Here is a 27,923-nt window from a genome sequence, read left to right as displayed (position 1 = left end):
CAAAAAATGTCCTTTCAGAAACGGAATGGTATAGTTAGATTCCTAAAATGCTTACAGGAAACTTGCATAAATGCCCAAGTTTTGAAAGTACAGAACAATTGCACTTCTTCCCCACAGGCATCAGCTTTAAATTAAAAAAGCTGTTCCAGCCTAATCGAGAGGAGGCTTATCAGAGAACTTGTGCAGAGCATGCAAAAGGTTTGCAAACCTCCAAACCACAGCTTGGATTGCTCCTGCTCAAAACCCTTCCAGCTCTGTTTTCCAGCCCTGCTCCCACACGTGGCATCGCTCAGTGCTCCCTGGAAAAGCTTTTTTAGCTTTTTTTTCCCCTGCTCTGGGACCAGCCTGGCTGCTGTGCCAGGGTGGGAATTGTTTGCCACACGTCCCCTTCCACCACACAATTTGCTAGGTGGAGGAGCAGGTTTTGAAACAGCCACTTCCAAACATCCCCTCTGTCCTGGAGAGCACCACAAACTGATTTCCAGAGGGAGCAAAATTAACAGGCAGAGTTTATTGAGGGAGACATGCTCTGGTTCTTCTGCCTGGTAGCCCAGAGTGAATGCAAACACGCCACGAATGGCAAATGAGCAGGGAAAATGTCCTGGGTATGGTTTTCTGCAAGGATCAAGAATTAAAGGCAAATGGAATTAGATGTGAAAATCTGATACAAATGCCTTAATGCTGAAAGTAATGACACCTTTTCTGGGAAAAAGTGTGATATGTTAGATTACAAGAATAAAAAAGTATTCAGAATATTTACTGGAATATTCAGTAACATGCAAATGGCAAGAATCTTGCCATACCAAATTGTATCTTGCAAGTACAGTCCAAAAGTTTCAAAGAAGCACAATTTTCTTCAAAACCACCATTACACTGTAATACGGACATCACATTGTGTTTTAAAATAATCTCTCTTTCTATTGCAGAAACTATTCCCATTTTGGCATTTTTCTCACCCTGTGACTTGTCAGCCTACGTTCTGAATCTCTAGAATAAATTTCTAAACCATAACCTTTCCACATTTATTTTCTGAGGCATTTATTTAGCCCTTTTGAATTTCTTCAGATATTCTTTTCCAGGCGGGAGGCACTGAGTGGTTTCATTAAATAGAAAAACCTACTGCCTCAAGCAGTAATTCCATCACAGCCTTTTGCCCTTATTGCTGGTCCTCTGGCATTACCATTGAAGAAAATCTGTAGATGGACCTTTTTTAAAGTTATGATTTAATAAATCAGGGGGAAAAAAAATCTGTTAGGAAGACTAAAAGGATGCAGGTGTCACTTCTGTCTCAAGAAGAGCAAGAATATTTTTTAAAATGGAGAGGATGGTCAAACAAGTTGCTCTGAGGAGTTCCCACTAATGGATTTAGGATGAGGCAGGACCAAAGTCAAAAGGACTCCTGTCCTTGGGAGTCCACATTCTCATGGTACTGAGAACAAAGTGCACAAAGGATTACAGAGATTTAAAGAAGAAAGAGAGAAAGGGAGAAGAGAGAAGTCAGTGCATGAGGCAGGTGCCTTGGAGAACTGGCATCTCCTTTGCCATGGACTTTATAATAATAAGCAAGAAAAAACACTAATTATCCTCCCTGATTCCTGAATATGCAGCTTGTGATCCAGAGTCTGATTTGCAGTGGTTTAAGACACCATAGCTGTAAGTAAAATCAATGGGAACTTCATTTTGGACATACTAAGTGCTATAAAATGCCAAGTACTTCTGCCCCTGAGGTCCTAAATATCAAAAATCATGAACCCCAAATCAGTGGGTATGCCTGAGCTTAATCTGTGCCTTATCTCCTCAACTGTAAAATAGGGGTAATAACCACTCATCTCATAAATTAAACAATGCTTGTGAAGCACTTAGATATTAGTGAAAGAACCACAAAAAAAGCTTTGTAAGAAATGAGTAATTATGTATTCTGAGCCAGGGATGAATAGTAATCAGCAGCGAAGGCACAGGACCATACATGGAGCAACGAGAAGAATATAAGATATTGAATAGCTGCTCATTAATTGAACACTATCCAATCTGTTCAATGAACAAGGCAGAGGTGTAATGGAAAAAGCTGTATGGGATTGTGTAATTAAGGCTGAATTAGGAATCATTACATGCAGAGCAAATGAACAAAGACGACGCAGGCCACGAACGTTCATTACTTTCATACTTGGTGACGAGTTTGGAAACTTGATTTTTTTTTCCCCCTCCCCAATATATTTTAAAAATAGCAAACTTAAAAAATAAAACCAACCAGCTCAAACCCCCTGAGACCCATTGTTGAACATAATCTCAGAATCCCCACTGAGGTAACTCCAAACTGCTTGTTTCTACTTGCTCTTAGCATAGACAAGGTTCACACAGAAGCCAAACATCATCATCATCATCACTCTGGAAATAGGTGGGAACAGACTGACTAACTCATGTTCCCTGTTTTAGGGCCCTGGATATGGCACCAAATAATTTTGTAGGTTAAAAATAGCTTATAAAGTTTTGGTCTAACTGAATTTTTGCTCCTTAAACAATAAGGACCTCTGGCCTTCAGTGCTGACCACGGGCCATTATTGTTTCCAAAAAACCTGACAAAACTGCCTGTGTGGAAGTCTAGACTTCAAACCTAACAGAGACACTCCCAAATTCAACAAGCTAAAACTGTGCTCCAAAAAAAGGATGAAATCCTGGCTTCATTTAAGGCAATGGGAGATTTGCCATTACCTTTCCCACTCTATTTATATCCGAGATGCTAGCAGATGCCTTGTTCCCTCTGTCTACAACAGACAGATCTGTATGTACATTTTCTGTCTCCTTTTTATTCTTTTTTTTTGTCTGAAGACTCTTTCCCCATCCCCTTATTTAAAATGGGACTAGGAGGCACAAAAAGATGCTTTGTTTCTAGCCTTATGTACTTATTTTCCAGTATTATCTATTAAGAATTTCTCTCAGCCATGACACTGCAAAATTCCTTATCTCTAAAACTGGAGTGCTGAAGGCCCCTTGCAGGATTATCCCCTTTTGGCTTTTAACTACTTATCCTGAGACTTGAAGAGCCTTTTCAGGCTTGAAAAATTTTCAGGATCTTGAGAGTTGTAGATGGGAAGTGCTATTTGCTCCTAAAAGTGAAAATTTTAACACTGCTTCTAGAGGCTGCCGAGGCAGGCAGATAACAGCATTTTATAAAGTAATATCTCTTAAGAACCACTACCACAGCTGTAAGGAGCTAAAGCAGCTAATTAAGGATGTTTTATGATATTTGATATGTTTTATGCTGTTTGATATAGATCTTGTCAAGATATTTCTGTCCAATTGCAAATTCCAATTTAAATGTCTGCTCATCATCCCTTTGTCTGCCTTAGTTATCTTTATCCCTTTAGTTGCATTGTATCAGAAGTTACAAAACAAAACAAAAATCCATCAGCAAAGTTTTATGGGGTCTGGGGGTTACCTACAGAGGCTTAGCTGGAGTTATTTCCAAAGGACTTCACACTCCTGAGCTCTTTTTTGAAATCAAAATGAGAAATCATTACAGGAGATGGACATTCATCTGCTAGTACAAGCACCAAGCAATTCTGCCTTATGCAAGGTCTAAACACTTTACATCGATTTTTACAAGCTGAGGTTCTGTACTCCTGTGAAGATCTAGTCATTCGCCACCATTACAAATGGAATATTCTAAAAACGTATTAGTTAGTCCACCCTCTCTATTACTCACACTTCCTCCATTTTTGGAGTCAGTTAAAGTCTCCAGCCTCCCCAGGATCCAGCATAAACCAGCAGAGACCTCTGGCTTATCCTTTATCATCACAGAGAACTAAATTACACCATCAGCTACCTTTTATGAGCAATTTCAAAGTAGGCACTTAAATCCTCCTTACTCTTTTCAGGAAAGTGCCCCCACAAAAGTCCCTCTTTTTTGGTGGTTTACAGCATTCTCAAAATAGCAAACTAACTAATGTGACTTTTACCCATTTACTCTTATTTCAGTACAGTTCTAAGTCCCAAATAAATTCTCCTCCCTCTCCGTTGTCTATTCCTCAACCGTGAAATATTTATAGACAGCAATCACGTCCCAACTCAGACTCTTTTTGGGCAGGCTAAAAAAAGCTGAAAGCATTCAGTCACCTGACATCAGATAAATTTTTATTTCCCAGATCACTTCCAAAGCTCTCCTCACGTGCTGACTCTGAACCAAGCTGCCTTTAACACGCCGGTGACCAGAAGCACACTCAACACTCCACACGAGATTCCCAGCATCACTTAGACCATGACAGTGTGAATATCCCCCTGATGGCTTGAAGTTCGTGGTGCATCTGAATTTTACACATCCATCCTGTGAAACCACACCATGCCAGAGGCTCAGCCAACTTGGAACTGCTCCCTAGAAGATGAATTTCCCAGGAAGCACCCTGGAAGTCTACCTTTCTTTATAGGAAAAGAGAGCCATTCCTTTTTGAGGAAAAAGCAGTTGAATAATTCAAGAAAATACTAAATTAACGGCCATAGCATTGGAATATTTGTTAGCCAAATATTTGTGGCCACCTTAAACCAGCATGCACTGACAGGGCAATCCTCTCTTTAGGAAAACTGACCCACTGGGATGCTACCCTGTGATGTGTTAAAAAAGAAAACAACAACAAATTACAGCAACTGAGCTCCTTGTCACATCACATAAATGCCAAAATTTCCCTGCTCTTAACAGGATGTAGAAGGAAAGCCTGTGAAAATCTGCAGGGTGCTTGAATTTGTGGCAATGGAAGATTTCTACCCAAGATAAACCAATCTCACCATGTTCCATTTACTGGGTATCTGTGCTTGCACAGGCTGGCTATCACCTACTGAATATATGATTTTACAGACGAAGCAGGCTAGAAATTAATATTCATAAAACAAAGAACAAAAGACAAATGACGGTGCAGGGGAAGAATAGTTGCACGCGGCCCTGTGCGTGCGTTTTTCAAGGCTAGACAGCTGCCCATATTTAAATTCTCATCCTCACACTCATCCATCCCTCTCCACAGCAACACCAGCTCACACAGTAAATAAGTTACCCTCAAAAAACCTGCAAATGTTGGGAAGTCTTGGGGGAGGGAAGAAATTATTAATGCTTTTGGAAAGGAATGAATGCAGATTTTCAGCTCCCTTGATATAAAATTTTTTTTGTGCCATTTTCACAGCTATTAACCAACTTATGTTCTTTGTGGCACTGCAGCTGCTAAACCCACTCATTCCATGCTTGTTTTCAAAGCAAGGCACTCCCATCACCTTGGGGGTTCCCAAATCTCCCCCCTCCCATCTGAAATGCTACCACACCATGCTTGGTCCCCTGGTGTTCCACTCCACATTTACCTGAATGCATCCAGAATTTTTTACTGAGCACTGGGCAGTGTTTTCCACACAGGGCACATATTCCAAAGAGCCACAAGGAAAGATTTTCCTTTAACCCCAACTTTAACATATTCAATATCATAGCATATTCAATTGCAATCATAACATATTCAATATATGTTAGATCCTTTATTCTTCCCTTTTTTCCTTATGTCTCAACTCTTGCTGCTTGGGTTTTGGGTTTGTTTTTTTTTTCTTTTCCTCTCCTTTTTGGGATCCCATTGCAAATTTTTATAGCACCTTCCTCCTACCAGGCTCCTCAACTCTCAGCCCTTAGTAACTAAAGCCAGCCTGGAGAAAGGAATGAAGACTTCATTTCCAGAGCAATACTGCCTGCCAGAGCTAAACCCAGGAAAAGTCCTTTTCATACATCTATGAAAGCATAGGAAAGCTGGTGGCAGCCTCAAACCTATAATGACTTAATTATTTAAATTTTATTTTACACCTATTAACCATAGCATACCAAGTAAGAGTAGCAGCTGCTACATGAATTTGACCAGCTCACTTGCCCTCAGCAGATCAACCCATCTGCTTGCTCTTCACCTAATATTTCTGTTTGATAGGTTGTAAAACAGATTCTTGCAACAGGTCAGGAACAGAGTCAACTTCAAATCCCACATAAAAATTTCTATGAAAACATATGGACATCTGTACTGAGTGGTGTCAAATTTAGAGAGGCCAAGGACCTTAGGAAAGTGGATAAAAGGAAAATTGCAGCCTGTTATGGAAAAACACTGACTCCATCATAGTGAATGAACTGAAGAGTGGAGAGAGAAGAACTGTATGTATAATTAATTACAGTAATACAGACCTACAAAATTCACGGGTGCAGACACTGCAAAATGGTGTGCAAAACGCCTGTTATGTGTCAAGTTCAGCTTCATCCAGCATCAAAAGTATTGCTTTTTTTAAATGATCAATATGGTAAACTCCCCTGTTCACCAGCAGCATTCTGTAAAGAGCTATGCTAATCAGGCAAATTATTCAAGAGTTATGTATGTTAGCATTTCTCGTACCTTGATAAGCTTTCCACTTTGAAATGAAAACAAAACCAAAAAAACAGAGAGAGCCTTTAGTTTCTCTTCTACTAGGGCTCATCAAGCCTTGGGAAGTTCTTTCCCTTCACAGTGCACACCAAAAGCCCCTGTTTCTGGAAAAAACAGGATTTTTTTTATTTTCCTACACTGCTCACTCAGGGGCACAACAGGTTTGCTGCACCCAAGAGGCCCCAGATCAGACAGAAAAATTTCCTTCAGCCAAATTATCCCTGCACTCTGAACTGGCAAAAGTTCAGGTGAGAAAGAAACCCCACAACCCCAGGAACTTCTGCTGCTGTGCCTGTGTTTTCACTTCAGAGAAAGCCATTTTTTAACTTGAAACTGAAAATCTAGCTTTAAGGTTAACCCTCTGGAACAGAAATCAAGAACAGAATCTGAACTGTACTGAATTATCCCATCTTTGTATTTTTTTTAAAAAAGGACAAGCTTCCCTATAGCTGGTCCAATACAATTTTTTAATGCTCCCTTTTAAGTAGGCAAAAATCTCCAAAGAAATATGCAAAATAACTGGAAAAAAATGGTCATTTTTGCTGTAGTCTTTAGCACCATATGGAGATGAAAAAACACCTTCCTTTTTTCTTACTTCCAAGCCAAAGGAAGAATAAAAGATTAGCAACTTACAGAACAATATAAATTTTGATTTAGGAGAGATTACCTCATACTTGTCTGGAACTTGAACAAATGAAGACTGAAAATGCAGAGCACAGGCAAGAACAGCTGTGATTTCTGACTTCAAGCCTGTTACTCTCCTTAGAGAAAGCTGCTTCAGTGGAAAAAGAAAAGACAAGCCTGGCCAGGTGCTTTAGTTTCTCTCACAGTACAGTGTATTTTCAGCATATGACTCTATTTTGATCATAAATTCAAGTTCAAATGGATTTTGGATCTTTAGGATTGGTCATATCGAGGAAAAAAACCCACAGAATAAAATTAACCTATGTAAAAATGTATTCTAAATGTATATAACTTTTGCAGTGACACCATTTACCAACACTTTTCACAGTCTAAGGATTTTTAGTGTTTGCAAGGCAGATCAAAGTTATCTTGATGACAAAATCAGGTTTCTTCAAACCAGCCTCCTCTTCATCAAAAGGTCCATGCCTACTTGATACTAAAACTAGTCCTTGGATAACTTACAGCCTTGGATTTAATGCCATCTGAAATTACTCTTGAAATTTCACCAATAAACCCATTTTAATACTTTTTTTGGTCTACAGCTCTCCTTCTCATAAATCCATCAGCCATTTCCTGAAAGCTCCAACATACAGTTAACTGGCAACACACTTACCAGATTTATTTACTGTTTGACAAATAGTACTTTTAAATTACTAAAGTTTTAAATTTTAATTCAAGATAGCAGAGGAAGCTTTCCTGGGGAGCAGGGAGGATGACAGAAGGTGCTGTCACTTCACACAGTATGTGCAGGTATCTGGAAAGCTTCACCATCACCACCACCCTACCAAAAAAAAATCTTCTGGTGATTCAGGGGAAGAGCCATCCACGATTGGTGTGGAAGCACACAGAAAAAAATCCCTCACCCAAAAAAAGGGAACCTTTTCCAGTTCATGGAACTAAACTCTCAAGAAGGGGAATGAGGACATCAAGGTCAGCTACTGCACAAGTGTAAGAGAAGATGTTTCCAGCAAGGGGAAACCTTTTCCATGTCCTTGGAACTTTGGGAAGTTAATTTCAATTAGATTGACACTCCTGATGATAGATGGATAAATAGATTGATAGACATTACACGAAGCCTTGGCTCCAATGACGCACGAGCCCTCCAGGTCTATTTAACAGAGAGCTAAATCCTTATTGCCATCAGAAGTAGATTTAATGATCACAGGAGGAATTAATCACACCTCACTCTGCCCACTGCACAAGCTGGACACCATATTAAGAGCCTATTTTTTTTCCTTCTAGGTTTTTTTATTTCAATGAAGATAAATCAGTAACTATCTCCTTGTTCATCTGTGGCCATAAGAACATTTACTCATCAGCAAAGACTTCCAAAAACCTATATGGTATTTATGCCCTTTGCATGCCATAAACTCTTACTATCAGATATTAAAAACCTTTTTTCCACTTGAAGAAGTTGCTTACAAAGTCTGTAAAGGTCACTCAACCTTTTTTCTTCATATTAACAACACAGAATTTAACCAACAGCAGAAAACACGCAGGAGAATTTATGTGTGCATATATATATTTCTTAAAAAAAAATCAAAACGGATTTTGTCTTTTGTGCTGATATTTTTTGTTTTGTGTTTTTCTTACCTTCTACTGCTCTCTTGAAGAAAACTTTACAGCTGCCACATGTAACCACCCCATAGTGACATCCAGATGCTTCATCTCCACACACCAAACACACTTTGGAAGGTCTTGAAGATCCAGTTGATACACTTCTCAACGAAGAGCTGCAGTGAAAACAATCAAACAAAACAAAACTGCCATGAATATTTCAAATCATACCAGCCATAACACAAAGTCCAATTAAGAATTTATAACAGGTATATTGCTCAAGGCACCTAACAATTAGGAAACCACAACTCTTTCTGGCAGTGCCTGCCTGAATACATGAATTGCTTTAATTAGTAAGTGCAATATTTTTATTGTCTGTTTTAAAACACCCATAACATATCAATGTTAATGTGAGAAGTTACCACAAGGGCACTGGAATTTATCGGTAGCAGATGATTAAAACTGAAAATAAAAAACAAACAAACTGACAAACCACTCTGGCAGCAACCTGGCAGCTATAAATTTTATTTCTATTTCTTTATTTGAAGCCTTCACAGCTAAGGGGTCCCTGTAAGGAAACCTCTCAGGCCATTAGAGGAAGAAGGGTAGCAAGGTGTTGTGTGCTCCTGCTCACCACTGAAGTGATCCATGAGCTTATTTCTAATATTCCTATAATCCAGCAGTTTACTTCTGAGGTAGTTTTGAAGCTTTTGTACATTCTGCAAGTGCAGAGGATCCTCCCAATGCCTGGAGGTGCCAGAAAAGCAGCACTGGAAGTTCAGACCATCCTGAAATTTTGTGGAGTGCTGCACCTTGCAAGCCCTGCTTCCATCATCTACCCCTGTCCTAAACCACAGGGCACCCTCAGGAAACATCTAACACTGGCAACTCTCAAAGACAACACTTTTCAAAACCAGAAAAAGTCACATTTCCTAACATTTCCTGGTCCTGAGAGTTTCCTCCCTCCCCTCTTCCCCCAGGAATTGGAAATATCACCCTCATGGAATGGGAGTGCTTGGAGAAGCATGCCAGGCCCTGAAGGATGAAAGCTTTGGATCCCTCATGGGGCTGGAGTGTATCTCCTTCCACACAGCTTCCCACCCCCAGGTAAACATGACCTCTTTAGGTCATCAAAGACCTAAATTTTATCTCTGAAAGCTGCCAAACAACTACAAAAACAACCCTGAAAGACTTCACACCAAGCAGAGAAATTATCAGGTAGTCTGAAGTGCACGTCACAGGCTATTTGTCCATCAGCCCCTGGGAAACAAAGTCCATAGGCACTCTTAATTCAAATATAAAATAATCAACTTGCTTAAGAAATCTCAAGTATGAACCCTTTGCCTTTTTTCCACATTTCTAACTTCCTTTAAAGAGGCCAAGTGATTTATCCACAGGGCACAGCTCGAATGTCACTCCAACTGAGGGAGCACAGCTCTCCTGGCCTACAGCTTTACACCAAACCTAAAATTCTGCTTAAATGACAGCGTTCAGCTGTTAATCAAAATGTTCCAAACAGCATTCCTGCTCCTGTCTGCTCTCTAGTCTGCTACATTTACTAGTTTTAGTCCTAGTGCTATTTATGCTCTCATTACATAACATCACACTGCTTGATAATTGCTAGGTGATGGCATTAGCTCATCTGTTGGGAGAGAAAGCCTCACCAAATTCACATTAAAACGAGCTCTGCGTGCTCCATACCTGCACACGCTGCATTAATTCACCCCCAGGAAAAGAAACTTTTCCAGGATTTGCCAAGGCTGTGCTGGTGTTCAGCTCTGATGTGTTAAGGCAAAGAACAGGACTTTATCCCGCCAGCACGTTCCTTTATGAAAATAATTAGGCTTCCCATTAAACAAAGTTCTTCAAAAGGTGTCTGCTTTCTAGAGAAAATAACCCTGAAAATTCTCTTTCTTTCATTGCAAACATCAGTATTTTGCCCAAGAAGGGAAACAGTTCTGACACAAGACCAAAATGTCTCAGGGGATTTGTAATTTTGATGCTGTATGTTCCCATTTCTTCTAAGACTGGCAAAAACTTTCCTGCCTTCCTACCCTGAAAGAGGTCAGTGTACTTCTTTTAATATCTCAAAAATAGTTAATTTTATTAGAGAGCTTTTCCTGTAGAGAAATGGAGGTTTCCAGGGTATCACAGCAGCGTGCATGATTTTTATTTTTATACATATATATGCACGCACATGCTTCTCTATATATACATACTGCATATATATATATGTAATTATGTATTATTTTTAGTCGAAAATAAATTGTCGTGTAGGATTTGCAGGAGGTGGGAGAGCCTTTTTTTAGCTACAAGCTACCCTATAAAATTGCACTTTCACAGAATTATTAGGTTAAGAAAAAGTCAGCAAAGACACATTAAGACACCAGTTGATCCACGACTATTATGAAATGCCTACCTAAATGCAATTTACAGAATATTTTATAAAGTGCTCCTCTCCACTGAAGACCTGGATACAACTGGAAGGCACAGCCTGAATACAAAGTAAATATTCAGCTACTCAGCCACAGCATCACAGGTGGAAGCTTAACATGCTGGAATTAAATCGAATTAACTCATTCTTTTATTCAGTTTAAAAGTGGAAGATGTTAAAACACAAATGAGGCATTTTAATTCTTAACAGGAGTTGTTCTCAAATACTTTATTGCAAAGAAACATTGATATTTGCTGTTGATACCTCAATCTCCTCCAAGGTGGGCCAGCTCTGGCTATGATTGTCCCCAATGATCAATGTCTGGCTTGTTTTTAAATCTTTTAAAAAAGATTTTTAACATCTCTAATGTCCTCTTTCACCCATGCTGTACCAGAGCTTCAGCCAATTCAAAATGCTGCTTGTAACACCTCACACAAAGGTAAAGTGGTGCAAATAATAAAAGGCTGAGCCCAAAAATACTCTCAAATCACAAACCTCAGGGTAACTCGTTTTCTCCATGGACGCTTTTCTTTCCAAACAAGGCACTCACAGAGGGTTGCACCTTTTCCTCCTAAATCTCTCTCTTTTCAGGCCATTTATTCGTCACTTTTATTAAGCCAATTCTTTTTATTAATCATCATTGCTCTTTATTCTGTAATATGCACAGGCAGAAAAACTGCACTAAACCCCCCCACACTGAAATTACTTCTCATGCATGCTCCAAGTGAAATATTTCCCTTTGCATTAATTTTCCACAGCAACATGCCATGAACTTTTTTCCCAGTAAAAATGCCTAATGTAAACTGGCATGTGGGAAAAGTTACAGGCAGGTAACACTTAATAAGCAAAACATTAAATTCAGTGTTAAATTAAACAGATATCTACATTAATTTAATTTTTCCTTTTTTTTTTTTTGGAGCTCAGTTTGATTTTTTTGCTCCAGATGAGAAGTTTAGTTACAATACTCTTAAGTTAAGTAACAAGTCATTCTCTCATTTGGAATATCCAAGAGTTGGTCCATGTAAGAATGAATGCCATAAAAAAAGATTAGAAACTTTACAGTTGACTCCCTGGAGGGTAATTAGCCAAACATCTATTTGAACATGATAAATCTAATGGCATGTGTGAGCCACAGCAGGTTTGAGTCTTAAAATTCAGACTGAGTGAAAACATTGTATTTTCACAAAACCAAAGCAGAGCCTAAACCCTATTGCTCTGATATTTAACATGGGGTTTTTAAATCTTTAAACAATGGACTGTTGTTGAGCCAGGACATTCCTTGTGGGTGTCAAGCCCAGTTTCAGTATAAACTGCTAACCAAAAGCACCAAAAAAATGAAATAATGAAATGGAAATGGGGAAATAAAAAATGGAGCTGGCCACTCATTCCCATTTTCAGTGGCTCCCATAGGTTGATTAGGTGTTGCTTTCATGCCCCTCTAATTATTTCTAATGTAAAGACAAACACACTCCCACCTCCCCCTAAATAAAACAGGATTGAAAGAGAGGAGATCTACCAGAGCACACATATTTTATCCCAGTGCTGCTGCAGCCAAGGGCAGCACAGAGAGCTCAACAACGCCAAATTTATCTCCTAAATGATTTGTAAAACGGTTGCTTCGATGGCTCCAGTAACTTCTGTCACGTTGTGGGGTATGTGATTAAGAATAAACCTGATTTATTATCTCTAACAGAGCAAATGCTGGCAGTTTAATGCTGACCTTGACTAGCCATTGCCATCAAGCTCATTTGTGTCTCTCAGAGTTGGCTTTGGTAATAGTTAGATGGAGAATTAATTAGAAATAACAGATTTTGTGAAGAAGAGTCAATAAAGCCCACAGATAATCCAGCATTTAAAAAGCTGATTATATAGGTTATTATGCTTTCCAAACCAGATGTCATACAGGAGAACAGTTTAAACAAATGATGCCTCTCTGATGATAAAATGAAGCACTCCAAAAAGCATAAGCCACAATATGAACTCCAAAGTCATTTGTTCCAAGCACTTTTATTATTATGAGATCTAGATGAGTCCTTTTTAATTCCACGTCATTGACTTTTCTTTCCAATACTGAAATTTTCTGGCAGTAAAACAAACAGAAGGAACTCGGGTACACCTCAATAAATAAAGGTATGCAAAAACAAAGGTAAAAAGAATTTGAGATTATAGAATCATAAGAATTTGAGATTATAGAATCGTAAGAATTTAAGATTATAGAATCATATTTTTATCACAAGAAGAAAAAAATAGTAACTGTAAGAAGAAGAATAATCAGGATATTCAAGATGCAGAGGCTGCCAGCAGCTTACTTCTACCCTCTCACCTCATTTCTGAAGGGGCATAACCTCCAGCTTGAGTCATCTTCTACTGGGAACTAGCACATAAAAATATGATAGAGTCCACACTGAAATAGTGAAATAACCTTCCTGTGGCCCAAAACAAGAGCTGGGGGTTTCAGCAGCTCTCCCAGCACCTTCCTTTCTCTCATTGCTCCCTCAGCCATCACAGCAGACAGCAGAGACACCATCCCTCCCCTCTCCACATTGCCTCCCTTATTTTTGTGCATATCCACATAATAACAATAATTTCACTGCCCAAAACCACTCTATTACTCCTTTAGGAAGTGACATCCTGGTCAAAACCTGTCTAGTGGATTATTTATTAAACCAATTCGCTGCACAATGATGGCAGTCACGACCTCCCTCAGTGCCACGTAGCATCTCTCAGATTTTGCCCACTTTAATTGTCAGTACCAATGTTTGACCAGCACCAGTTTCTGTTGTATAACCTGAATTTTTAAAGAGCTTCGCTGTGGGAAGGAGCCCTGGCTCTCTCCTATAACTACTTGAATAAAGCAGCCCAGCAGACTGGAAAATGGTATTTCTTAAATGTCAGAGTATATAAACCAATCTTCTTGTCAGCAGACCAGGAAAGCAGAGAGGAGTGAGAAGGTGCAGGGATGAAATGATCAGAATTTTGGAGAAGGCACTCACGTGGGACCTTGGGAAGGCTGAGCTGAGGGAGAACTGCTGGAACCCAACCACCCCTGAGCCTCAGCAGCACTCCCAGAGCCACACTTACCCTCTTGGAGGGTATCCACATATATAAAAATTAATATATGTGTATTTAAATAATTTTATAATCATTTATAATAATTAATTATATGCATTTTAAATGAATAAATAAATATTTATTTATATACATATGGAAATATTATAAAGAAATAATATAAAGAAATACTATAAAGAAATAATGTAAAGAAATAATATAAAGAAATAATGTAAAGAAATAATATAAAGAAGTAATATAAAGAAATAATATAAAGAAATAATATAAAGAAACCAAAACAACCAAACAACAAACCCCAACAAAGAGCATTCAGCAGCTGTGACATTACATTGAAATTAGTCAGTCTCAATTAGTTATTTCACTTTTTTTTTAAAGTGCAAGCTTTTGTATTCCAAGACAGCAACCCCTCAATTCTTTGAACTTCAAACACCACAGCTTTTTTTAATCTTAGGAAATGCTCAGTATGATGGAACATGTAGGGATAGGAAGGGAAGTGCATTTAGCTAAGAAAAAGCAAACTGAACTTGGATGGTGTTTTTCCTTGGCAGCTCCAGCTTTTGCTTTAAGTCACTTTATTTAGCAAAGCCTCAGGGTCACACATCACACTCTCATACCTGGATCTTAATTATGATAACATGCAAACTCTGACATGCACTAATAGAAAAGGCTCCCACCTTTTTCCCCAGCCCCACCAAACCTACAAAGATGCACTCAGGATTTTAAAAAAAGCATTTAAGTTCCAATGTTTATTCGGCAAATGGGATCTGATGCTCTCTGTGCCGCAGTCGGAGGAGCAGGTTCCTGGATTTAGCTCAACCTTAAGGCATATGTTGATTTTACAAAATGAAGCAAGCGTGCTCTGCTCCTTCAGTTCCCATTTACCTCAGTGGATGCTGACAGGACTCAGCATTTTCCCCCATCCAGCTGTAAACCTTGACTTTCCCTTGACCTTCTCTCCACTGAAATATTTTGGGAGCAACTACAGCAGGCAAGGCAAATTTTACCCCCAAATAATCTGACTACAGAAAAATCTAAACTTAAGCATCAATGAATGGACTGAAACTGAGGAGCACCTATTTCCCTGGGAAATAAATCTGATTTTTACCCAGTGATTTAGTGATCAGAGGAGTGTAACATCCTCCTACTTCTCTTCTGCAATCCACTTTTCTCCTCCAACTGCTGTCACAACCTACCAAGACACAACTGCCCCAGGGAAATAAAATTTCCTTGCTCTGCAGGTTTTTTAGTGCACAGATATAGTTATCTATTGAAATGGAATGGTTAACCTGGATGGGAGTTTCCTGGCAGGATTAAGCCTTCAGCTCTGGCAGGCAGAGAACTCCAGTGAGCGCATTTGCTCCAACTTTTCATATTTGGCCCACTTATAGAATTAGTGCAGTTTAAATGCATGCAATGCTGGTGTTTGTGCTGCTGATTATAAACTGCTATGTATAGCAAGATAAGGCAGGAACAGTTTATCTGGAAAATTATCTGGTTAATTATTGAAAGTCTGTTTGAGGGGGGCGGGGAGTGCATTTAACTCTTTCTTTTCCTGCTCACCTGCCCTAACTAGGAGGAGACACACAGCCTGGAAAATCCAATTTTTCACAGCACCACCTCATTTTCCACCACTGAAAATGATGTGAGGCTTTATGGACACTGGTAACTCATTCCCCTACCAGGGCACAGTTGTGTTTATCTGGTGAGGCTCTGCTGCCTTCACATTTTAAAGCTGCATAAAATGATTCAAGCAAAGCTCACCTGCTGCTGGGGACACCAGTGGGAAATGATAACCATGAGGAATTTGAGGAATTTCAGGCAGGACAAGACTGCATGAGCACATCCCTCTGCCACTGAGGGCTTCTGAGACAAAGAAAACTGAACAAGGGAGGAGAATGCACAAAGAAGGCAAAAGCAGGGAGATGCCACCAGTAATAAAAGCTTCCTCTTTTTAAAAGTTCTTCCTTCAGAGTCTAAAAAACAAGCAACTCCTAAAAATCCCTTCCTTTGTTTGAAAGCTTGTTTTATGAAAGCCTTATTCCAGCAACCTGAAATGACATTGATGGCCAGAGTATTGACTGTTAATGACCTTAAGAAATGTCATTCTGTTACAGACAAAAAAAAAAAATCTACCTGATACGCCTGGCACCAAAAGTCCTGAAAGAATAACTGTATTAAAAATATTAGTTTACAACAGAAGCAGCTTGGTCCAGTTGGACTGCTTTCCTATTACCAACTGTTTGCTTTGACTTCTGAGTGCATGACATGCTTACAGAGAAAGCTACCACACCATTAATACCCTAACCACAACATAAAAAAGTTTACAAGAGTTCCATAATCAAATAAATTTTTTTTTTCAAAATTAAATTATTTCATAATAGCAAAAAGTAAACTGAACTGCCATCCACTGTCTACTGGGGATTAAAATACCACAATAGAAAAACCTCCAGAGCAACCATGAAACCATAGGGAAAAAATGCACCAAAGCACAAAAAAAAGGTTACCATGGGAACAAAGGCTATTTTCCAACTTGTCACATAATAGCCCCAGTATGGCAGACCTTTCCTCATAAGAGCAATCCCACAGGCTTAGGAAGGCAACAAGGATAATTATAGCTTGATCTGAAAAAATCTGAGGGGAGAATGGAGTGGGGGGTTTGGTCTTTTTAACTCCCTTATGGCCCCCTCCCCACCATCCACCAAGGCAAAAATTAGGGTGGGTGTTGAAAGGGTGTTGGAATTCCAGCACTGGTGTCTGCTGTACTGAAACACCACACAGGAACAGGAAAGAGGAGCAGGAAATTCTGCACACCAATCCAAACCTCATCAACAGAGCATGAAAAGCAACAGGCAGCTAAAAGCATCATCTGGTGTGGGGCACCAACACTGAACTCAGGGCTGAGAATCCAGCCCAAGATTTCTGTCACAGAAATCCCTGACAGAAACAGACCTGAGGATCTTGCACATTTGTAAAAGGAAAGTTGAAAAAATAAATAATCCCCCTAAAATGATCTCACTAATCAAAATGTAGTAATCCTTAATAAGATTAGGCACAGGTATTTATATTTTACTGGAGGTTTCCAGCTTGGCACTGGCTTCAGATGTTACAGTGAGAACCAAACTCCAACTTTACCACCAGACATTTTAGAACACTAATTAAAAGACTAATAATGACATTATCTTGAAACATCTTCTGTCAACTTCTAAAACCACTATTTGAAATAATGATGGCTTCCTTTTCATTAACATTTTTCCATTTTTAGGAAATTCATCCTGTTCATGGTGTTTTAATGCATGCCACCATTCCTTGACACATGAAATAGGATGACTTTTGCAGCTCTAGATGTATAGATATGGAGGTAGTTTGTAAATTTGTTTTTTCCACCCTCCTGGTCTCGTGGCCCAAACCAAACATCTCCCTAAAAACAGAAGGTAGAGTTTCCACATTTATCTTTACTCATCCTGTCTTTCCTGAAGAATCACCTTCCTCCCCAGTCTCTCAGGACACTTCACCAACAGTTTGCAATTGGATCCCCTCCAGTAACCATGATCCCAGTCCAACCTGTGAATTCCTCACAGGTGAAACAGCCTCCTCAGGCTTCCTGCATGCTTTTAAAATTGTGATGATCAGCAGAGCACACAGCAAGCAGCAGCTCCGGTTCAGACAGGGACATCACTTCCCACTTGTCCCACCTCCACTCACAGTGACAATTTGCAGGGCTCCTTACTCTCATATTTACCCCAAGGTGAGTTCACTCCTGTTGGTGGTGATATTGTCGACTGCCACGTTTATTTGCACACTTCAAGTCCCTCTGCTTTCCCTTTGCCTGTCATTTATGTGGAGGGTCAGGCAGTGTGAGGCGAGAGAGAGCTACAGAAATGAGGATTCCACAGCCCAATTTCCCATCCTACTCCTCTAGAAGGAAAGTAGAGGAACAGTTTGGTTGACAGAACAGAACAGCATCAGATCAAAAAATGCAGTTATTCAAAGTTCAGCACAAATGGAAAGAATTTCAAGCAGAGGTACTATTGAATCTCGAAAGAAACAGTTTTAGAAACTAGATGCACAGTTAACATTCCAGAATCCCTTTTAAAATCAACAATAATTACATAATAGGAAACCTCTGTTCCCATTAACTAAATAAAAACTCTATTGATAGCTTGTTGAAGTTGAAGGTAAAATCAATGGCATGTGTTTTAAAAATATTCCAAACCCCAAGTCTTTTCAACTCCCCTTTCTCTATTTTCACAGTAAGTATAACCACTGACATGTAATACAGCTATACTGTATTAAGTAACCATAAATTTTAACTTTTAAATCAATTAAAATACTCCTCCATTATATGTCAGAGTGACAAGTAATAGCCTGCTGAGTGCCATGGAAAATTTTGGTCAAATAGCAGATGAGGGCTGCAATCATTGACTGATACCTAGAGCAAAGGCTTTTGGTAATTCTCCCACAAGAAATCACAATTGCTGACAAAGTTCAAATTTGTCTTGACAGGATTGTCAAGGCAAACTAGAAACGTTCACAATTGCAAGTCAAAGAATTCATTTTTATTCAGCTGAAATTCACTCTCTGCTCACATACTAATGATACCCAGGACTGAAATCACCACCACCCTCTCTGGCTGAGCAGCTGAAACCCAGAGAGCAAAGACTGAAGGAAAATGGGGGCACCAAAAGCAAAACACAGAGCAGGAGAGTTTTGTTCCACACCTCACACAGCCCCTAAATCATCTCCTAAATCCTCTGCACCCTGCCAGAACACTCTTGCCATCTACAGCAGGCCCTGATTTTGGAAGGCAGCTTGCATTTAACTTCAGTGGGAATCAGAGCCGGCATAATAATTAAAGATATTATTTAAGTATATTTAATATATTATTATTAAAGATATTAAAGATAAACATCCCTCCCATTGCAGGAAAAGGATGTTTAACTATTTATGCACACAAGCACACCGCTGTAGAGGCAGACGGTTTATGAGTGTGCATAATGAAGTGATTAGGCATAAATTTACACAAGTTATACAGAAATCAAGGTGTACAGCACAGTGAGCAAACACTTTCTAATCCATTCCCCCCTCAAACTCACTTTTGCAGCCTGTTTGTGGCACAGACTCAATTTCCTTTAGCAATATTTGCATTCATTGTTATACACAAATATTACTCACTGACACAACAGGTCCCACACAGAGCCAATTAAAACCCAAGAACCTGGTGACACATTCTGTGCTTCCTCAAGCAATCAAAATCTTCAAAAAGGCTTCCTCAAACCACTGAATGGACTGGTTGGAAGGGACCTTGGGACTCATCTAGTGCCAACTCCCTGCCATGGGCAAGGGCACTTCCACTTGCTCAAACCCCACTGAACCTGGCTCCTTTGAATTTCTGCCTATTCTAGAACAATCTGCTTTTTTTTTTTTTTTTTTTTTTTTGCCTTCCTCCCACCCTGCAGCCATCCGAATTTTTATTTCTGTTCAAACCAGGTGTGCAATGTGCAGAATAAGCACTTGTGGAAGAAAGAAGATGACTCAACAAAGAGTGAGCTTTGAGCACCCATGGTTTCGAACGCTGCAGCGACCAGAGTGTAACTCAAACTCAGTTTTATCTCTCAGCTGGGGGATCCACGAAGTCCCCATGTCCCCTTCAGACCACTTCACCCCATGCAGCTCCTGCTTTGGGAGCCCACAAAGCAATGAGACCTAGAGCTTCCTACTTCTACATTTACTTTTCATATTCCTAAATAACACACACAAAACAAAGGGTAGAGCTCCAAAGTATATGAAAATGCTTTGCTGTTTTAAAAAATTATTGTCATTCAGGAGCAAGAATAAAAAAACCTTGTTTCCTAGCTCTTTCTCCTTCCTTCTTGTAACATTTAATAGGAGAAAAATGCTAACTAGCCCCTTTCCTCTAGTGGGGGCACTAATTGAGTGCCTTTCCTCCTTCCAGTCACTTCTTTTAATGGAACTGGTAAGAGATAACAGCTAAAATGGAATAGCTGTAATAGCTACCCACTGTCAAATTCAGTTGGAGTTGGCTGACATTCAAAACTTATTAGGTGGGAACACACAGACAGCTCAGTTACGTAAAGATCTCCTCAGGCTCTGTCTGGGGGTCTGCTGGACTTGCTCCTGTAAACCAGAACTTTTTGCAGCACGTTATCACTTCTCATATACTCCTCTGATTCACCTACTCTTGTTTGTTCTCCCCTAATAAAGTGTTGTAGTTTTGCACTCGTCTGTAGACGTTTAGTTATTGAATTTGTAACAGCCTGACCACACTGGAGAGCGCTGTTGTCTTTTTTTGTGGTTTTGGACTGCAGATGTGGACTTTCCTTGAAGACACCCTTGCAATATTTCCTGCACCTGCCTCAGAGCCATTCTGATTTTATTGAGCCCATACACAGCAGCTTCAGGCCACACTGTCCACACCTTCCCTTGAAAATCTCTGTGCTCCTGTAGCTACAAAAACAGTGTTTCCAAGCTGCTTAAACACACTGGTAAGAACTTGCCAAAACCTTTTCCAGGCTTTTTACACCAGCGAGGACTCAAAGGCAGTCCAAGAGGAGGAACTTGCTAGCGCTTGGGAGAAGCGAGGCTATTATCCAAATTTCACAGTCATACAGAGGAACTTTAATAAAAGCAAACGCATACCAAGCACTTGTTTGAAGTTCAACGCTTCTCTCATTCCAGAAACGCTGCTTTCATCTCCCAAACACTGCTCTGCCTTTTGTCACCCTCGCTGGTGACTGCGCTGTCAGGCGCTCGGGCAGACTCGGAATTGGAGCAGCACAAATCCCCTACAAATGCCAAGGCCACCAATTCCTCCCAGCAGGGCCAGGCTGGAGCAGCACCTCAAACCTGCCTCACACGAGTGTTCAGGCTGAGCTGCTTCTCAGAATAACACAGAGCCTGTCCCTGCTGCTCTGAGCCCACAGGAACCAACTGCAGAGAGCTGCAGGTTATGGATTCGCAAAGCTGGGAATTCCCTCAACCCTGCCATGCTGGAAGCAGCTTCTCCACCACAGGCACCAAACAGGGCAAGAAGCAGCACCTCAAACCTGCCTCACACAAGTGCTGAGCCCAAGCTGCTTCTCAGAATAACGCAGAGAGCCTGTCCCTGCTGCTCTGAGCCCTCAGGAATCAACTACAGAGAGCTGCGGGTTATGGATCAGACCTGATGCACAAAGTCGGGAATTCCCTCAATCCTGACACACAGGGAGCAGCTTCTCCACCACAGGCACCAAACAGGGCAAGAAGCAGCACCTCAAACCTGCCTCACACGAGTGTTCAGCCCAAGCTGCTTGGCAGAATAACACAGAGAGCCCGTCCCTGCTGCTCTGAGCCCTCAGGAACAACTACAGAGTGCTGAGGGTTATGGATGCGCAAAGCTGGGAATTCCCTCAACCCTGCCATGCTGGAAGCAGCTTCTCCACCACAGGCACCAAACAGGGCAAGAAGCAGCACTTCAAACCTGCCTCACACGAGTGTTCAGCCCAAGCTGCTTGGCAGAATAACACAGAGAGCCTGTCCCTGCTGCTCTGAGCCTGCAGGAACAACTGCAGAGAGCTGCGGGTTATGGATCAGACCTGATGCACAAAGTCAGGAATTCCCTCAATCCTGACACACAGGGAGCAGCTTCTCCACCACAGGCACCAAACAGGGCAAGAAGCAGCACCTCAAACCTGCCTCACACGAGTGCTCAGGCTGAGCTGCTTCTCAGAATAACACAGAGAGCCTGTCCCTGCTGCTCCGAGCCCACAGGAACCAACTGCAGAGAGCTGTGGGTTATGGATGCGCAAAGCTGGGAATTCCTTCAATCCTGCCACACAGGGAGCAGCTTCTCCACCACAGGCACCAAAGAGGGCAAGAAGCAGCACCTCAAACCTGCCTCACACGAGTGTTCAGGCTGAGCTGCTTGGCAGAATAACACAGAGAGCCTGTCCCTGCTGCTCTGAGCCCTCAGGAATCAACTACAGAGTGCTGAGGGTTATCGGCCACGCAGCCCCGGGCCTGATGCGCAAAGTTGGGAATTCCCTCAATCCTGACACACAGGGAGCAGCTTCTCCACCACAGGCACCAAAGAGGGCAAGAGGCAGCCCTGCTGCAGGGTATCAGGGTGGAGCAGGGCAGGGATGGAGCTCTGTCCCAAGGAGGAAGGCTGTGAAGTTCTGGAAGCACACAGCAGAGCTGCCAACGCAAGGGCTGGCCCAAAAATCTGAATTCTGCTCAAGCCTGAAGAAACCCCTGAAATTAACAGTTTACTTGACAAAGAAAACATACAGGCCTTTATTCTCAGCTTTTCTGAGCTTTCCTCGGCTGAAAAACTGCATTAGCTGCTCCTCAACCAAGCTAAACCTCCAGTCAGATGATGACTACTCCAGCCAAGCTGGAAGCTCCTTTTTCCTGCCAGAAGTGAATGAACACACCATTTTCCAAGGCACGAGCTCTGCTCTTTTTGCAGAGGTGAATCCCTGCATGCCTGAACTCCTGAGGGATCCTCTGCTTGTCCCTGGTGCCTGCAAACAGCCAGGCCAGTGGTGCTCTCTGACCAGGAGGAGCACCAGAAGCAGCACTGCCCTTCTCTGCAATATCTACAGACACCCAGAAGAGCCTGTGCTGTTCTGCTGCCTGCTGGGCAGGTCAGAAAACTTCATTTAATGCTTCAATAAAGATGCTGGATAGAAATTTTAATAAACCGGCAAATTGTTCACATCACGGATTTGGCTTTTCCTTGCAGCTGGTTCTCAGCATTTGCCCATTGTGGCTGTGGACTGATGCAACACCACTGAATTTAGACCTTCGTATTTGTTTTCACATCTTTAGTGCCATTACAATTTCACCTTAAACCAATGGCAAACCCCCCCTGCACCCCTGCTTTTTGCAGGAACTGCACATACAGATGTAATAAATTCAAATCACAGTGGCCACAGTGGAAGCAGAGCTGCTAAACATCACTTGAGAGGTCCCCACAAACACTGGTCCCACCTGGCAGCAGAAAGGGGTAACAACCACACAAAAAATCAGAGAAAAAACTGAATAACAACTGGCTCTCATAAATATTTTAGATATCGCTTAAAGCACAATCCACAAATGATGGAACTGCCCATGCTCCTTAAGGCATTTAGCATCTATTTTAAAGTTACTATGGTTGCATGAAAAGAAAAAAAAAACACCCAAAAATCTATGATATGAAGAGAGTCTAAGTCCATGAATGAATATTGATAAACTGCTGATCGTGATGCACCATAATTATTCTTAGAGCATGAGGTCACAATCCTAAATTATGAAACTGCTGAAATAATATTTTTAAAGTTTCATCTTTCCCTTATGCATAAAAATCTCTGCTAAGCCTGCAAAATCTTGACCTCAAATGTAAGGACATTATGCTACTTTAATAAATTATATAGAAGGCTTGACTTGTGATCAAGAAAAAATTAAGGCTTGGGTTATTATATTTTACATTATTTCTTTACTCATTAAACCTGAAGAGCTTTCATTAAGAATAGAGAGTAATTCAATTCACTGACATATTATTAACATAACATGATACACATATTTGAATTCCAATGCTGTGAAAAAGATGACAGGGATTAACTGGACAGTTGAAACCCAGATACAGAAGAAAACCAGAACCTTATATATAAAGAAAAGGCTTCAACATTTTAACTTGGTCCAAATTTATTCTAACGGGCATCATGCCTTAAAAAAAAAAGTTTACAGAAAAAAAATTGATTATTTTGGATACTGTTGTCTTAAGCAAATGCACTTCAGCTCTATACTTAATTAGAAGTAGATGGCAAATTTTGTTGGTGTCTCCTATTCCTAATGAAAATTTGCCATTTTCCTCCTGTTGCTGATCCTCCTCTCTGCACAACTGAGAAGTTCCCACCAAGGCTTTTACTCAAGTAAAAGTGGCTGCAATTAACTATTTATGAGCTGTTCCACTGCTCTAGAAAAAATGCACTCCCAGAAAAACCCTGCTCATTAGAAAGCAGCCTGTATTTTTTTTAAAGGTATTTTTTAGTATTTTTAGTATTTTAGTTTTGTTTTTTTAAATATAACAGTGCAATTTCAGTCGACACATGCACATTATTTTTTAAGGAGAAAAGGAACCAAAGCGTTTTCCTCTGGAGCTGAGTGGTTTAAAATTTTAATGAAGAAAGGATTTAGGATTGTATTGTGAGAAACAATGTCTCGTTGAGGGAAATGTAGTTAAGATAATCCTGCAAATCTTTCCCATTTTATTATTTCTGTGCCCTTTTACCCTGGGCATGCATATGCTCCCAATAAATCTGAATATTAGCAGGGAAAAAAGGGACTGGGTGCTGCTTCCAGGTGACTCCTCCTGTCAGGGAATCTCTGCCACAGCTTCTCTTTATATCCACAACACTACTGGAAATAACTGCACTCCAAAGCTGAAATTCCTCTCTCAAATGGAGCAAAATTTAAATATTTTAAGTGACTAAGTGGCAAAATTATTCTCTTGAGGTTATGCTAAGCAGATGGGGAGATGTGGGGGAGAATATGGCAAACCTCTCCCAGTCAACCAACTCCATCAACCGCTCTGAACTCCTGGGAGTGTTCTGAGGTGCTCTGCCTGTCACTGATAGCACAGAGAGATTACATCCAGGACTTTTGTGTTCTCCAGTCCTCAAGAACTTCAGGAAATTCCCACATGGAAAACAATCCCTGCCACCTGAAGCTGTGCCCTTCATTCCCACTTATTCTGCAATTTTCTTATTCAAAGCACCCCAGAAGCCATCTTACCCAATTCTCTACCAGGCAGAGATATTCTGGACACACCACAGCAAACATTTGGTGACTGAATTATCAGATTGATGGGTGACACCCAGGCACGACCTGTCAAACTGATCCTGAGCTTCACCTTCTAAATTTCTGTCTCCCCAGCTGTTCCCAACGCGTGTCATTTGTTAGTCCAAATGAGCTTGCAGCTTAAAATACTCCTCATCCCACACATTTGTTCTGGGAGGTAACGTGATGGAGCCCATCTGAAACTCCCTCTGTGGCACCTTTACCTGTCTCCAGCCCTCCCTTTGCTCTGCAGCCTCCTCCCTCCCCCTGCTGCAGAACATTTTCCTGCAGCAAAGCAGGTGAATAAACACCCCCTGCATGAGGACACAGAGAAATTAATGAGTGAATTAATGACCTTGTTGTAAACTGCTGCCACCTTGATGCCAGCTCCCTGCTCACACTTGATCTCAGCATCCTCCCACCCACACGTCCAGATCTCCGAGGATCTGGAGGGATCCAACACCTCCCCAGCTTATTTGACAATGGATATTTGACAATGCTGACAGCCCCACAGCCCTCCTTTCCCCTCTCTCTCTCCTCTGTGTCCTCATAAACAATGCCACCTAAAAATAAAATGATATGTGAGCACAACAAAGGGCAATAATGAGACCCAGCCCAGCAGCAGGGCCAAAGTGTGACATTTTCAGCTGCTCACTCCCATCCTGTCAGGGCCAGCCCCAAAACTGTCTCAGATTATACAGAAACACAGCTCTGAGCTGCTCCAGAGTTTTGTTTTAGTTCCCTGCAGAGGGGAGCTAAAAAAGCAGAGGAGAAATGATATGCATGAAGAATAATGATCCTTCCCCACCACAGACCTTAATTCTCCACAAGGGATGTATATGAAATAAAGGAGAGGTACAGGAGAGGTCATATAGGTAACCCACTGAAAGAAAATTTAATAAAACAACAACAACAACAGAAATAATAATAATAATAATTATTATTATTATTACTATTATTATTATGATTATTATTAGCTCTTGGTTTTCCTATTAAGGCAAAATCAGTATTGAGCTGTGGGATCAGCACCTCAGCTACTACCATTGATACAGTTTTTCTTTTTCCTGTATTTTCTAATCATCTTCCAGCCTTTTAGCTTTCAGCTGAAGGCAATCCCTTCACACTTTATGCATCATGGAGCCAAAATGGGTGCAACAATGTTTAACAATGATTCCCTTAAATCTCTGGAGAGAAGAGAGGGAAAAGATAAGAAGAAAGAAATTAAGGAGTGTCTTTAGTTCCATCTCTTACCATTTTACCACAACATTGTGGGAGGGAGAAGCAAAGGAGAAAAGTCTAATTTAGTGGTCTGAACGATATTTTGGAAGCTCTACATCCTTCCAAGGCTACTTCTAAAGAAAAGTTTTATGCATATGTAAGTCTGTTCCTGGAAAGGTACCATATGCTTATAATCATTTATCCTTTGTACAATGCATACTGCATGAAATTTGTATGGGGTTTTTTGGGGTTTTTTTTAGGGGTTTTTTTTTTAGGTTTTTTTTAGTTTTTTTTAATTTTTCTGCCTTCTTTAACAGTGAGATTCACAGATTTGGAAGGATGTTAAACCCTAAATCTGCATAAGTTCATGACACTCCATTTTTGGGATCAAACATCCTTGGAGACGTTCCGAGTGATCCCATCACCACAAACGGGGCTCCACTGCTTCCCCAGGAGAGAGGCATCACTCCTTGGCTCTGTGTGTGTCCCTGAAGACATTTCTGGAAGAACTGACACAGATCCTGTCTCAATACACAGAATTTCAGATGAGACAGGGGTTGAATGTCCCATTCAAGAGTTCTGAGCGCTGCCTGCAGTGCTGTGCAAGTTCTGCTGCAAATTTATGCATGCATTGGAGCAGGCAGGAAAGCCCTTCCCTTCACTGCATGTTTTCTTGCTTTCATAGCTAATATTCCAACTATTTGAGGAGATTTTACAAAACTGCAAACAGTTCTTTGCTGTCCCTCCGTCTCCCTGTTATGGCTAGGGATGAATACATAAAAGCTTTTAAGACTTTTATTCAGTTTTTCGTCGGTATCTGTTAATTACTTCAGCTTGAACTGCCCCTTCTGCAGTGTTACAGCATAATTGAAGCATTAAACTTCAATATGTGAAGGAGACCAGAGGAGTTACATATACTTCTCACTTCTAAGCTTTCACTTCAAGAGTTTTTCTTTTGTGACTGCCTTAGTTTATATTCCCTTCCCTATTTCCTCAAGCTTTTCTCGCAAGATTCAGAGATTTTCTTGCACTCTTCTGCATGCTAAACACATCTTCGGGTAGGATTTAAAAGGCTCAGATGTCAGGTATGTAAACTATTTTCCTTTAAGAACAGAATTGGCACATTAGGCTATTTCAAAGCTAAGTGCATTTGAGGCTGAAACTTGCCTTTGAGTTTTATTCTCGTTGATCAGCAATGACATCTTGATAATCTTGGCTTTGGTGAAATAAGAAATGTTGTATTCATTTATTAATTTTTTTCTTGCTCAAGTATGCCATGGTGGTACTTGAATATACTGCACTATGTATGTTCATATATTTTTCAATACAGTTCCCCAGGTTTCTTCTAGATTTCTTTTTTTTTTTTCATCTAAATACAAAACTTGGAACTTGTTTCACCTCCTCCCAACTCAGCCAGAAATTATATATGCAACTGAAGTAAAAATCCTGTCTTTGGCATTTGTGGTTGTCTGCTGAAGCTGATTCCTGTGTATAACCCAATGCAGTTTATGCCAGACCTTTATTCAGACTAAAGTGCCTGTGTAATCATCCATAATTCAGAGGCAGCACCTGTTGGGTTTGTGCTAACAACTCCATACTCCAGTCAACTCTTCGAAGCTGCAGCCAGCAAAAATACCCTGCACTAGCACATCCTAGACTGACAGAACTGAGATTTGTTTCAGTAAATTATGCCAGTGTTTTTACTTCCCTTCAAAAAAAAA

At 40.6% G+C, this 27,923-nt stretch overlaps 1 protein-coding gene across 2 annotated transcripts in view; it reads right to left on the bottom strand.

Annotated features, from left to right (window-relative positions):
* NR3C2 (nuclear receptor subfamily 3 group C member 2) overlaps positions 1-27,923 on the bottom strand; it is a 175,433-nt gene that overhangs the window by 61,048 nt on the left and 86,462 nt on the right. For both annotated transcript variants that reach the window (XM_063415241.1, XM_063415240.1), the window contains one exon: positions 8,700-8,839. In XM_063415241.1, coding sequence (XP_063271311.1) covers positions 8,700-8,839 — 140 coding nt within the window. The remainder of the gene's footprint in view (positions 1-8,699; positions 8,840-27,923) is intronic.

Source organism: Prinia subflava, chromosome 18 (genome assembly GCF_021018805.1).
Source record: "Prinia subflava isolate CZ2003 ecotype Zambia chromosome 18, Cam_Psub_1.2, whole genome shotgun sequence".
In the NCBI taxonomy this organism is placed as follows: Eukaryota; Metazoa; Chordata; class Aves; order Passeriformes; family Cisticolidae; genus Prinia; species Prinia subflava.
This window is presented reverse-complemented; position numbering and strand designations above follow the sequence as displayed.